This window comes from Octopus bimaculoides, chromosome 2, assembly GCF_001194135.2.
Source record: "Octopus bimaculoides isolate UCB-OBI-ISO-001 chromosome 2, ASM119413v2, whole genome shotgun sequence".
Classification (NCBI taxonomy): domain Eukaryota; kingdom Metazoa; phylum Mollusca; class Cephalopoda; order Octopoda; family Octopodidae; genus Octopus; species Octopus bimaculoides.
The window spans coordinates 167,161,676-167,174,064 of record NC_068982.1 but is presented as its reverse complement, the minus strand read 5'-3'; the positions used below and the strand labels follow the sequence as shown (position 1 = coordinate 167,174,064).

At 33.5% G+C, this 12,389-nt stretch overlaps 1 protein-coding gene across 1 annotated transcript in view; it reads right to left on the bottom strand.

Annotated features, from left to right (window-relative positions):
• The window catches only part of LOC106872975 (eukaryotic peptide chain release factor subunit 1), a 35,011-nt gene that overhangs the window by 9,698 nt on the left and 12,924 nt on the right, over positions 1-12,389 (bottom strand). The window contains exons 2-8 of the mRNA XM_014920161.2: positions 8,225-8,400; positions 6,677-6,816; positions 5,761-5,899; positions 4,772-4,962; positions 4,516-4,645; positions 1,811-1,966; positions 251-315 (exon numbers count right to left, since the gene is read on the bottom strand). Of these exons, the coding sequence (XP_014775647.1) occupies positions 251-315; positions 1,811-1,966; positions 4,516-4,645; positions 4,772-4,962; positions 5,761-5,899; positions 6,677-6,816; positions 8,225-8,400 (997 nt within the window). The remainder of the gene's footprint in view (positions 1-250; positions 316-1,810; positions 1,967-4,515; positions 4,646-4,771; positions 4,963-5,760; positions 5,900-6,676; positions 6,817-8,224; positions 8,401-12,389) is intronic.

The following is a 12,389-nucleotide window of genomic DNA, read 5'->3' as shown; positions in this document are numbered from 1 at the left end:
AAATAATAAAAATGCAAAATAAAGCACCTCGTAATGAAAAATAGTCATATACTGAAATAAAACACTTGAAGCTTCTAATGAAAGTGACCTGCCACATTACAAAAAAGCAATCTAGATTTTAGCTCAAGGCTATACTTTGAAATGTTTACACACTGTCAAAATAAACAAACAAATCAAATTATTTTAGATCTAAAAAACAAGTTTTGAAATTGCAGTAAAGCAGGTATAGAAAAATAGTGAAAGAACAAACTTCTTTTTCCATGAAGTGTGTTTTGTCTTTTTCCTGCTCTGGCCTCAAATGCAAGATTTTCTCCTCTACAAATATAAAAAGAGAAACAAATTAGCTAACACATATAAAAGTATGTATTTACATCTTTAACTCCTACTATTTAACAGTCATATCTTTATAGCCTTCAAACTCACTGAACAATTTCTTTCATAGCTGGATGCCCTTGCTACTGCTAGCCACTTGATGTATTTGAATTTTAAAGTGACACTTTTTGAAAGAAATATCCCCCAAAAAATCAACCTACATTTGATAAACATGAGATCATGGTTCAGATAAATAAGTGGTAGTTCAAGGAAAGGCCTGCCAAAATTGTGGTGCATCTTTCACTAGATAAATCTTATTTAACCATTAAAACTGATAACAGAAGTTTCTATTGCCAATTTCTAATCAGATTTGTGCTTCAGAATAATAGAGGTCTCACATTAATGAGAAGAGAATTTAAAAAGCTCCTCTCCAATATTTAAACGAAGCACAAACCACATGCAAATACGTAAATTTTCAAAATCTTCAGGGCTCACATATAACATTGAGATTATAGTAACAACAGGAACAATTATTACAACATAAGAATACCAGCTTCATTATTACATGAATGTACAGCTTCATTAGAACTAGCCAAGAACTGTAGTAATACAAGTTATTTAGTACTTTTTCATCTCAGGGAAATTGTTAAACTGTAATTGAAAATGCGCCACTTTTTGTACTAATAAGCAAATCATATTACGATATTAATATCAGCTGAAAAATAATACCACTGCCACCAGTGAATTATCTATCCTAAATGAGCTTAAAAATAACTACAGAATAGTTTCATCAAATTTGGTAATCATGTGGTCAGTGTCAAGAAGAATTTTGTAAAACTAAATGTTATTCATCATCATCCTTAAATGTCCATTTTTCCATGCTTGCATGAGTCATTATTGAGGAATTATTAAAATTAGTCAACCAAATTTTATGTAAAACATTGTCATAATATATATGGGGGAATTAACCATATTTCAATCCAAATTATGGTTTCTGGCTGGTATAGCACACACACACATCAGTGGACAGGTGGATTGTGTGTTATGGCTGTAAGACTAAGCAACTGAAGAACTAACTCCAATCATAAGCTCAAATCTTACAAAGTGTTCTGTTGTACTTCCTGGGCAAGGCAGCTATTTTTGTTGGTCCACTCCCAAATTAGAGTAGAAAGCGTATTCAATGAATTACTCCTAACAAACATTATCAAATAGTTAACTATCATTCAACAAAATTGTGTCACAAGCCCTTTTATGACACAAACAAGAAACATTAACTAAAAAAAACATTTAAAAGGTGCATTCATTCTTACAATCAAAGACAGACTTTTAGGAAAGAGATCAAATGTTAATATTCACATTCTTCCTTAAGATACTAATAAAATACTACTGGACAAAATGAATTGAAAAAATGCCACTGACCCATGTTTCATTTGAAATAAAGGGCAGTGGCATTTTTTCTCAACCAATGTTATATGAAACAAGAAATTAATTTACTCACCATCTGTGGAATGGTTCTTCAAGATATATCTTGTAATATCAAGATTTTCCCAGACAATCAGAATGTCAACAGCACCCATTTCTAAAGCTTTTAAGGTGTCATCAACACCAAAACAATATTTGCCTGTATCCTGAGATATCTCATCAAAATACCTGCCTGTAAAAAGTAAATTTTATTAAAATCAACTTAACAAAAAGCAAAATTTTTACAACTTTAATTTCCAATTGCTATTTATTTTAATACAGAGGAATTTAATAAAATAACTAGCATTATTGAGCTGATATCTGGAACATAAACTGACAGATAGAATGTTTAGTTTATCACTTTAAAGCAGAATGTTTCATGTTATAGAATCAGAGGTAGTCTCAAGCAGTTAATATCAAAGAATTAACACAAGTTTTCTGAGCTATTGACTTCACCTCTAAAAACTCAATTTTTTTGTTACTAATTACAATCAGTTTGATCTCTGTTCATCCAGATATACTTTATTTCACTATGTGTACATAATGGATTTGAAATAGGAACTTTTCTACTTAAACAATAGCTGCTAACACTAATTACTACAAGACTACTGACATATTGATAATCAGAGACAAAACTGCAGTGCAGAGATGCAAATATCACATTTTTCTATCTCTAAAGATGAGGCCATGAATAATATGTGTGCATGTGCATAATCTTTTATTTTTGTCTTTTTGACACCAGGAGAAATATTACTAAAATTTAAAACTACACAATAGTATTCAAACATTGCTAATTTACTGAAAATGAATTCAAGACATGACATCTGACTGATCTCAACACAAAAACAAATAGTGTCTTTAGGTAACTTTAATTAGCTGACGAAGGGAACCAAGTCTATTTTGTAACAAAGGGAACTGATTGAATATTATGCTAGTATTTATATCAACCCTACTGGCAGAGTCAACAGTTGATAACCTGTTACTTGGTCTGTACTATGTGTTCATGGAAAAGAACTTAGTATATCTACTTAAATAGCATAAGTTGGTTGGTACAGCTCACTGTTGTTAGTAGTAAGAACACTGAAATTGAGAGTTTCATCAGTTTGAAGTCCTGAATATCAGTCATGGGCCTGGAGTGAACATGTGTGAAACTACTCCTGTGTAGCTATTCCGTAAAAATCTCAAAGTGATCAGAACCACCAAGAATTCATCGATCCAGTTACATTTTATCATAAAGTAATAAAAATATAACCAACACACCAGCTTTTGAGAACAAAATATTTTACTCTAGAATTCTAAATATAAATTTTGTAAAACCAACGACAAAATATAAATTTTCTAGAACCATGCTTACATAGAAAGGTAGACAATATACAAAATAGAATAACTGCAATAACAAGCTTGACAGAAAAGCACCAGATATTCTACCAGAAGTTTGTGTAGGTAGAAACTAGAATAAGTGTTATTTTTTGTCCAAGATGGAGAAAGGACATTTGGTGAAATAATCTCAATTGTCCTTCCCTACAAAAAATAGATTTTTTAAAACCCAATTAAAAAAAAAAATTATTGATTTCTTTATATCTATTTTTGTAACAAAAGGAACTGAGTCTATTTTGTAACAAAAGGAACCGACTGAATGGAGATAGAGTAATAATACTTATCCCAACCCTACTGGCAAAGCTTAATCAACATCAGTAGTCATCAAACTTTGGGTATTATAAACCACAGTGGTTACACCTTGCAAATATCAAGGATTTTAATCATCACCCAAACATTTTTTAATCAAATTCCAGAATGCAATAATGAAAATTAAACTCCAGTGTTATTTTATCCCAGAGGTTTTTAAACTTGACATTGCAAAGCCTTTATAAGATAATTCCCATTGGCATGAATCATATCTGTGGTGACAATGGCTTTTAATGACAAGCACTAAGACTAATAAGTATTGACCATATTTGACCCCATCGAAAATAAAAAGCTGACCACAGAGCAAACAACACTACTGTCTCTACTATCTACACTGCCCATGTACATTTATAAATTATTAACATGTTTGTTTTTGAAGCTACAGAATAAATTCATAAATTTCAAAAAGCTCGGCATATCTAAACTGGAATTAAATACAGTTGATTTTATATAATTTTACCATGAGCAGAAAAAGAGATCAGCTCCTTTCATCCAGTGAACTGCATATATAACCACTGTGTATCGAATTGGATACACAGACATTGATAAGTTTATTCTGTAGAACAGTACAGCATCAAAAATGAACACTGCTAATATGTTATTAATTCATTAACCAAACCAGCTGTCAAGAATGCATTTATGCAAATTGTGAGTTCAATTTAATAAAACCCTTAATAATAGCAGTTGCATGCACACATACATAGTGGATAGTTAGAGATAGGTGCCAGTTGCTGATGAAATCTTAATGAAGTTTGAAATTGGTCCAGCTGATTCCTATTACTAATTACACTGAGATTGTATCAAGACAGTCACTAATGACTGTCCAGCTATTTAATGTCAAAGGTTTATTCTTTAGTACACTATAGTATGTAGGAAACACCACAGCCTTATCATCATCATTTAACGTCTGTTGTCCATGATGGCATGGGCTGAACGGTTTGACCAGAGATGGCATGGGCTGAACGGTTTGACCAGAGATGGCAAGCTGGAGAGCTGTACCAGTTTCCAAGTAATAATTTCTTTAAAATAATATTTCAAAAAAACTTTTTTAAATACCTATCAATTTCTTTTCTTGAATAAATTTAACATTCGCTAAAGCATCTGATGCTAGTTCAATTGCTTGATTAAAACCATTCTCTCCTCCATAGGAAACATCAACTATCTTGATAATTTTGCCTTGTAATCTCTGAAATAGAGAAATAAAATAGCATTCAGTTGCACTATAGCCTCAAAATTCTTTAAATGTGCAAGACTAAAATACCAAGTACTACAAACCTAAAATACAAGATCAAGCACAAAGCTAAATACTCACTGGATCAAACATATCTGATTGACTAAGTTCTGTTTTAAAATCAGCAGAACCAGCCAACACAAGTCCTGAAATATTGGGCTTGTCATTGGTAATGAATAACTGAACTGCCACCTCAGCAACTTTTCGTACATAGTTGTGACGTTTCTCCATCCGTAATCGAGCGAACCGCAATGCTGATTGTCCACCACGACCTATAGAAACACCAAAAGCATATTTGTGATAATAAAAATTGTTAATTAAAGAAGGAAGAAACAAATCTTGAAACATGAAATGATTAATTTTCTTCTTGTCACATTCCACATTAAAAATTAGAATAACTTTACATATCATATATATATCAAAGCAATTTTAGAAATAGAGTAACTAGAGACAATACATCCAACAAGCTCAATAGCAACTGTGGTGGTGTTCTCAGCAAAACCAATCAAGTCACTGCTTTAACCCTTTAGCATTTAAACCAGCTAGATCTAGTTTCTAAAAAAAATACAATCACATCATCAAAATCTAAAAGCTATTGAGATGATGTATGATTAACTCAAAGCAATGAGAATAAATAAGCATTACATTTGATTGAGTAATCTGAATGCTAAAGGATTAAAAATAATCTGTGATTTCATTACAAAACAAAAATTTGGGATAGTAACTACTGCCTGTAAATATTGGTAAAAGTTACCGCCGGACTGGCCCTCGTGTCGGTGGCACATAAAAAGCACCCACTACACTCTCAGAGTGGTAGGCGTTAGGAAGGGCATCCAGCTGTAGAAACTCTGCCAGATCAGATTGGAGTCTGGTGTAGCCATCTGGTTCGCCAGTCCCCAGTCAAATCGTCCAACCCATGCTAGCATGGAAAGTGGACATTAAAAAAAAAAAAAAAATGAATATATTTGTTTCAAAGTTATAATACAAAGTTTTCCTGTACAAAGATGAATGCTGATGCATGCTGCAAAAAGGTAATTTGATGAAAAGCTGAAATGCTTGTAAAAATTTACCGTGTTTCTTTGGTAAATCAACTGTAAATTTATGAAGTACTTCTCGTGTATTTCCAGATAAGGTTCCAAATAAGGCTCCGTTACCATCCATCACAATAAAACCAAACTTATTATCATCTGCCAAAAGTGCTGTTAAAGCCTGTAATTAAAGAAAACTTCCAATAAGGTGCTACACACAATGTGTAATACTTGAAAACTGGCACAATTCATCCAGTTTATATCGTACATAAATCAAGAATCCCAAACAGATCATAATATATGGATCAGTTACAACTTGAGCACAGAGGGATCATGGTTCATAATGATATAACATCACAATTTTGGGCACAAATTTTTCATTAAAATATAAGGGTGCAATCTTAAAAGAACTGATGATGGTAAAATGAAAAAGCTTTATAAGTTATTTTACAGTATCATGTTTCAAGTATTGAATCCCGTTTGTAGTGATAAAATGTGCATACAGGAATTAGATGAATCCGCAAAAAGGATAGCTGTATGTTTTACAAAAGGTTATATGTTTACTGGATTGCACAAACAGTAGATCCCGAGAGTCTACTTTAATGCTTCAAAACAACTGCAAGAGTGTTATGCTACTCATATGAGATAGTTTATCAGTTATATCGCAGACAAATTTTGATGTATTAAAGCAATGCCAGTAAAGATTTTCACTGCTACATTTACATAAATTTAAACACTGTAACAAGATTATCTTGCAAATTCAGAAGCCAACAAAAGTTGTTAAAACAACCTTAACCATTTTGATAACCATTACACAAGACCAACTCTAGTGCTGATTTAAAATACATAGGTAGTAAATTATTTTAGAAATATTGCCATGAAAGTACTAAGTCGTCTCCACTGTGTAATAAATAACCTGTTATTACTGATAGTTGAATATAAACTGAGGAACACTTACTTCCGTGTGAAATTTGTTGTCACAGAGGTAGAGCGAAGTATTTATAGGTCGGAACGGTTCAAAATCAATATTAACTTTTTTCTCTTTTCCTTCGTCTGTAACAATGGTTCCACAATAGATGACTAAACCATTAGGAGGCACTAAAAGTTAAAAAAGAAAAAATTCTGTTATAATTTGATTAAGCAAGAGTAAAACCAGACTAGCAAAATCTATTCCAAAGAGATTTTTACATACCTTGATTTAATAATACATATACATGTGCAAGCATAGCTGTGTGGTAAGAAGCTTGCTTCCTGACACATGGTTCTGGGTTCAATCTTACTGAGTAGCACCTTGGGCAAGTGTTTTCTACTATAGCCTTGTGAGCGGATTTGGTAGACAGAAATTGAAAGCCCTGTCACCACTCAACAACTGGTGATGGTGTGTTTACATCCCAGTAACTTAGCAGGTCGGCAAAAGATACCAATAGAATAAGTAATAGGCTTAAAAAAAAGGAAAAAAACATTCCTGGAGTCAGTTTGCTTAACTAAGAACCCTATAAGGCAGTGCTCCAGTATGGCCACAATCAAGTGACTGAAGGAAATAAAAGATAAAAGTGAGAAACACTAATCTAGCCTTCTGCTGGCTCACCTGATTTCTCCTTTAGGAGCAGAATGCTTTATCTTACTCGTAATCTTTTTTTTATAGCGTGATTTTATCAACCTTCTTGCACAATTCTGATATGCGCATTGTCTTGTAATTCAAAGCAGTTTTGATTTGATATCTCAGTACTTAGAGATATGGCAAAGCTATCTTGTACCCCATCTCTCCTAGTTAGTTATATCCAATATCTAGCTTCCAAATATAATTTCCCCACAACAAATTACTTATTTGTCTTATATGCAAACCTATACCATATCCACATTGCTCATTGTCTGGTTATGTTCCTGTCCCACCCATGGAACTAGTGCCTTTCAGTGAGTTATACCCTATCAGTTGCCCTGCATATTAGACATATTCCCAAAGAATTACAACTGTCTTTTAGCAAAAGTGAGATCTCTTTGAGACAAAATACTTCCATCAATGAACTATCATTCTTTATCCTATTATTGCTGTATATACACACATGCAACAAGATGGTGATTTATGAAGTGTCACATCATACATCAGTATATTCTCAAAAACTGAAACAAATCATCATTATCATTAACGTCCACTTTCCATGCTGGCATGGGTTGGACAGTCTGGCTGAAAACTGGTAAACCAGGGAGCTGCACCAGGTTCCAATCTGATTTGGCATGGTTTCTACAGCTGAAAACCCTTCCAAGACTATAGTTGGTGTTTTTTATGTACCAGTTACAAATCACCAGCATCGGCCATGACGACAATCTCATTTGGTTTACAGGTTTAATTTATCTCTATGTTCTAAGTGAGTATGAAGTGGAAGCTTGATATAGTCAACAACAGTTTGATTGAAAGCACATCTGAGGCAAGAGAGTAACAGGAAAGCAGCACTCCAAACCACACATAAAAGAAAAAAAAACACAGAAACGTTTCTGTTTGAGTTACCTTTGTTATATAACTTTAGTCTCTGTTGTACTGATGTAATGGCACCCAGCACAGATAGCCGGTTTACTCGACTCTTTATGTTAGAAGCTGTGCCAAACTCATCGGCTAACATCTTAGCAACTCGAGAAATTTGATCCTTGGGAGGAATAATCAGGGAAATCATGCTTGTGCCATTTCTGTGGAATAAATATATAAAATGCAATAAATAAAAAAACAAAAACATCCTAACTGCATATATGTGACAAAGATTTAACATATCAGTGCTATGCATTGTAGTGGAGAATGGCTTGACAATCACAGCAACTCTCTTTCTCACAAGTACAGGCAAACCCATCTCACTCATCACCACAAGAAACTCTCCTCCATTCAGAATTTTAGGTCTGCTACCATTACTGTCGGCATAATGAAAAAGTAAATCTGGAGGGATTGTAGGGACATTAGAGTAAAGATATTAAAATGTGTGCAGTGTACATGAGATGATATGCAGAGGGTCCTGAACCAAACTTCACATACAGGCAAAGGACAGTACAAATCCTTTTAGGCAAATAACAACTGTGTAATAGGTGGAGCAGCAGAAATATTGTTAACAGAGAATTGAATACAGTAATCAAGTAGTCAGAATATGAAACAAATAAATAAGCTATCAGAATTTACAGGTGTGCAAAAAGATCATTCTTGTAAGTCCCACTTGCAGATGACATCTAAAATAGGCAACAACGACTTCGTTATCATGGCTGGTAATGTTAATAATTATAGTAGACCATACCAGGATAGCTATTTCTGATAAACATATGGCTACAGTACAAAAACTAAAGAGCTATTAAGGATACTGGAGTTCTGTAAAGATATACACACACAAAAAAAAATCTGTAACAAAATCTTCAGAAAATAATCTAATCACCTGATCATCTATCACTTAGGTGAATATGCTAGCCAGATACTTCAGCCTCACCATAAAACAGGACAAACAGTTGATTATCAATGCAAAGACTTTCTTCACCCTCAACATAGACTAGTAATTAGTGACCTCAGGATAATTAGTTGGACTCAGAAACAAAAGACAAATTAAAGAAAAATATGGAATCTAAAAGATCTTACGTAACTGTATGTAGCTTGTAAGAAGGACTATGTGATACCTATGATTAAAGGGAGATCGAAGTCAACTGAATGTTCCTTGTAACACAAACTACTGTGAACCACAGACCAGGTTTTTGGAAGGAACAAAGACTTGATTCTAGAAAAATGAGAGAGCAATAGGGTGGCAGTATAGTACAACAGAAAGAGCTATAGAAAGGGACATAAAAAGCAGAGTATTAGTCAAGGAACATTACAAGGTAACTAGAACAGAAAATTAGATGTCAAGTATATTTAGAAGAGGGGAGCAAAAGTAAGAAGTTTACTGATACTCTTAATCACAAAGCTTGAAAAGTTTTGGATTATCAAGTAATGTGCCAACACAAGTCAAGGTCTTGTTGATGAAAAGAGTACATGGAATTATAGCAGAGCATTTGCCCTCATCAACACAGAAAAGAAAGGGTCATGAGTATTAAAGTGGTTGTTGAAGGGAAAAAGAGGTATCACCTTATATGGACTCAACAAAGGGAGACCAACCAGAGTTTGACTGCTTTGTATGGTAGAAAGGACCATTAAAAGATGAAGGCAGGGAAAACAGCAAACCTCTCAGGAAGGAACAGTTACTAAGAGCTTGGAAGTATCCGATGAAGTTGGACATGCACTACTTACTCACATTAGGCAGAGCAGGAATGTGTTATTTCCAATAAATGACAAAGCAACAGCATTGCTAAATGCTACAAGAACAAAAGAGATTCTTTAGAAAGGAGTAATTAGATTAAACTCATAGATCTAGTCAGCAAAAATGGTAGGGAGACTGAGAGCAAAATTAATCAGAAGAGAAACTATATGAGATGCAGTTTGGATTAGTGATAGAACATGGAACTACCAATACCCTCATTAGGAAACTACAGAAGATTTTAGCCAAGAAGAAACTGTTATACCTATCTTTCACTAACCTGGAATAGACTTTGACAGGAGCTCTACTAGGTTTGTAGTTTGGTGGTTACTAAAACAAAATGTGGAGTGGTATAGCTATGAGAGTTGTGCTAGTGGTGTGAAGAATTCAGTGTCCACGGAAGTGGACATCAAGGCTCGATTCCCAGCCCACTCTTGTTTATTAACCGTCACCTGGTCATAGGAGAGATCAAAACTGGCTGTTTGTGTAAACTTCAGTATATTGAATCAGTCAGTGTTAGCAAAAACTTCCCGATATGGAAGGGTTAGAATTATAAGGCCTTAATGGTCAATTCTGGAAGACAAAGTCTTAGTAAAAAGAGAAAATAAAACATTACAACCAACAGAGAAGTAATGAAGTTTAACATACAGGAAATGACTAGATAGGAAGTCAAGACTGTATACCCAAAAGATGCAGTGAGATATTTTGCAAGCTGACAGAAAAGAATTTCACATGTAATAGATGCACAGAACTAAGCACTAAGAGCACTCAAGAAATGGATTCTTTTGACTGCCAGAAAATATGCTAGGAGGAGTTTGATAGCTTCTATTACCTAGACGTGTAACAGTAGTTATTCACCTAGGTAACAGTGGGTGTCACAAAAGCAGAATAATCAAAGGATAGAGTGGGGAAAAAAGTTCAAGCTACTACCTCCATTGGCATCAAAGTATGAGATGTAATGCTGCATTATAGAAATGAAGAGAGCCATGCTCTGCTCAATATATTACGAAGAGAAGACTGCTAGCATGTACATGTGCTGTGTATGAAGAATGATAGCAGGGTGAACAAGTGGAAGACATGGGAAGAAATGGTGAGGGCTCATCTTAGGATGCTGAACCTCACAAAGAAGATGGCAAAAGACTGCAATGGGTGGAAAAGTGTGTAGAAACAGGCTGGAGCAACCTATGGTAATGTGGAAAAGTGGATGTAAAAATGACCATGACAAAAAAAAAAACAAAAAAAACTCATGCCAGATGAATATGATTAGAGATCAGGTTCAAGAAAAATTACAGACTTCTGAATAAAAAAATAAAATCAAAATATTAGTAATTGCAAAAAAACAAAAAAGAAAAAAAAATGAGAAATGGTAAATGCTATTACTTGTAGATTAAATGAAACTAATGGTTTCTAAGGAACACTGTCACAAATTTTAAAAGAATGTAACCTAGAAGAGCATTTTTATATTTTAAGGCAAAATCTACATTAAAAAGAAATTTTTTTAAATATTCAGAAAAATGTGATAATTGCAATTATAAATTTTATTGAAGAAATAAAAATGCTGATCTTGACCATTTAAAGCTATTTGAATTTTATTAAAAAATACTATTAAACTAGCGCCAGCATTTAACTAGTACTTATTTTGTTGACCTCAAAAACAATGTGACCTCGTCAAGATTTGAGCTCAGAACATAGAGGCCCACAGTTAAATGACACAAGAGTCTAGCTCTCTATTGATTATCAATCCACCTACAGAAAGGTCCAATCACAAAAATCTGTTAGTTTATCAATTTCTACAAATCTGCAGACAGAAACATCTTTGTAAATATGTCTTTTTTGATAAAAAGTAAATATGGTGTATAATATAAAAACTGTTGAGCACTAAATCATATAACTAATTTTCTAAAAAAACAGCTACAAACATGTAACATTTGACTTTTTTATGTGGTTGATACAATTTTTAAAATGCACAGGCTAAACAAATAGACAGAAGGCTAACAAATGTGATCTTTAAAATATTTACAAAATCTACAAGCCATGGAAGACATGAAATGGAAGCTAAGTTCCATGAAGTGGAAAAAAATAGGTAACAAATAGAAGTGTGGAATTTGGGCTCTACAGCAGGATATAAAATTAGAGCACTTCTATATCAGTACTAGAAATAACACATTTCAAACTTTAATATCTTGAAAAATATTTTAAAAAAAGGACATATTGGTTAATGTAACTCTGGATATGTTGTCTGAAAATAAACTGAGATAATCATAGCAAGAAGGATTGGAACAGAAATAACCTGGAACTTAACAACAAGAGTGGGATAAATTAATAGACAATTCCAAATTCTTTTAGAATGATTTGTTAAACACTTACTGATGCCTTTTTCAAAAGGCACTTCTTTCAAAATTAGATCAAAACAGT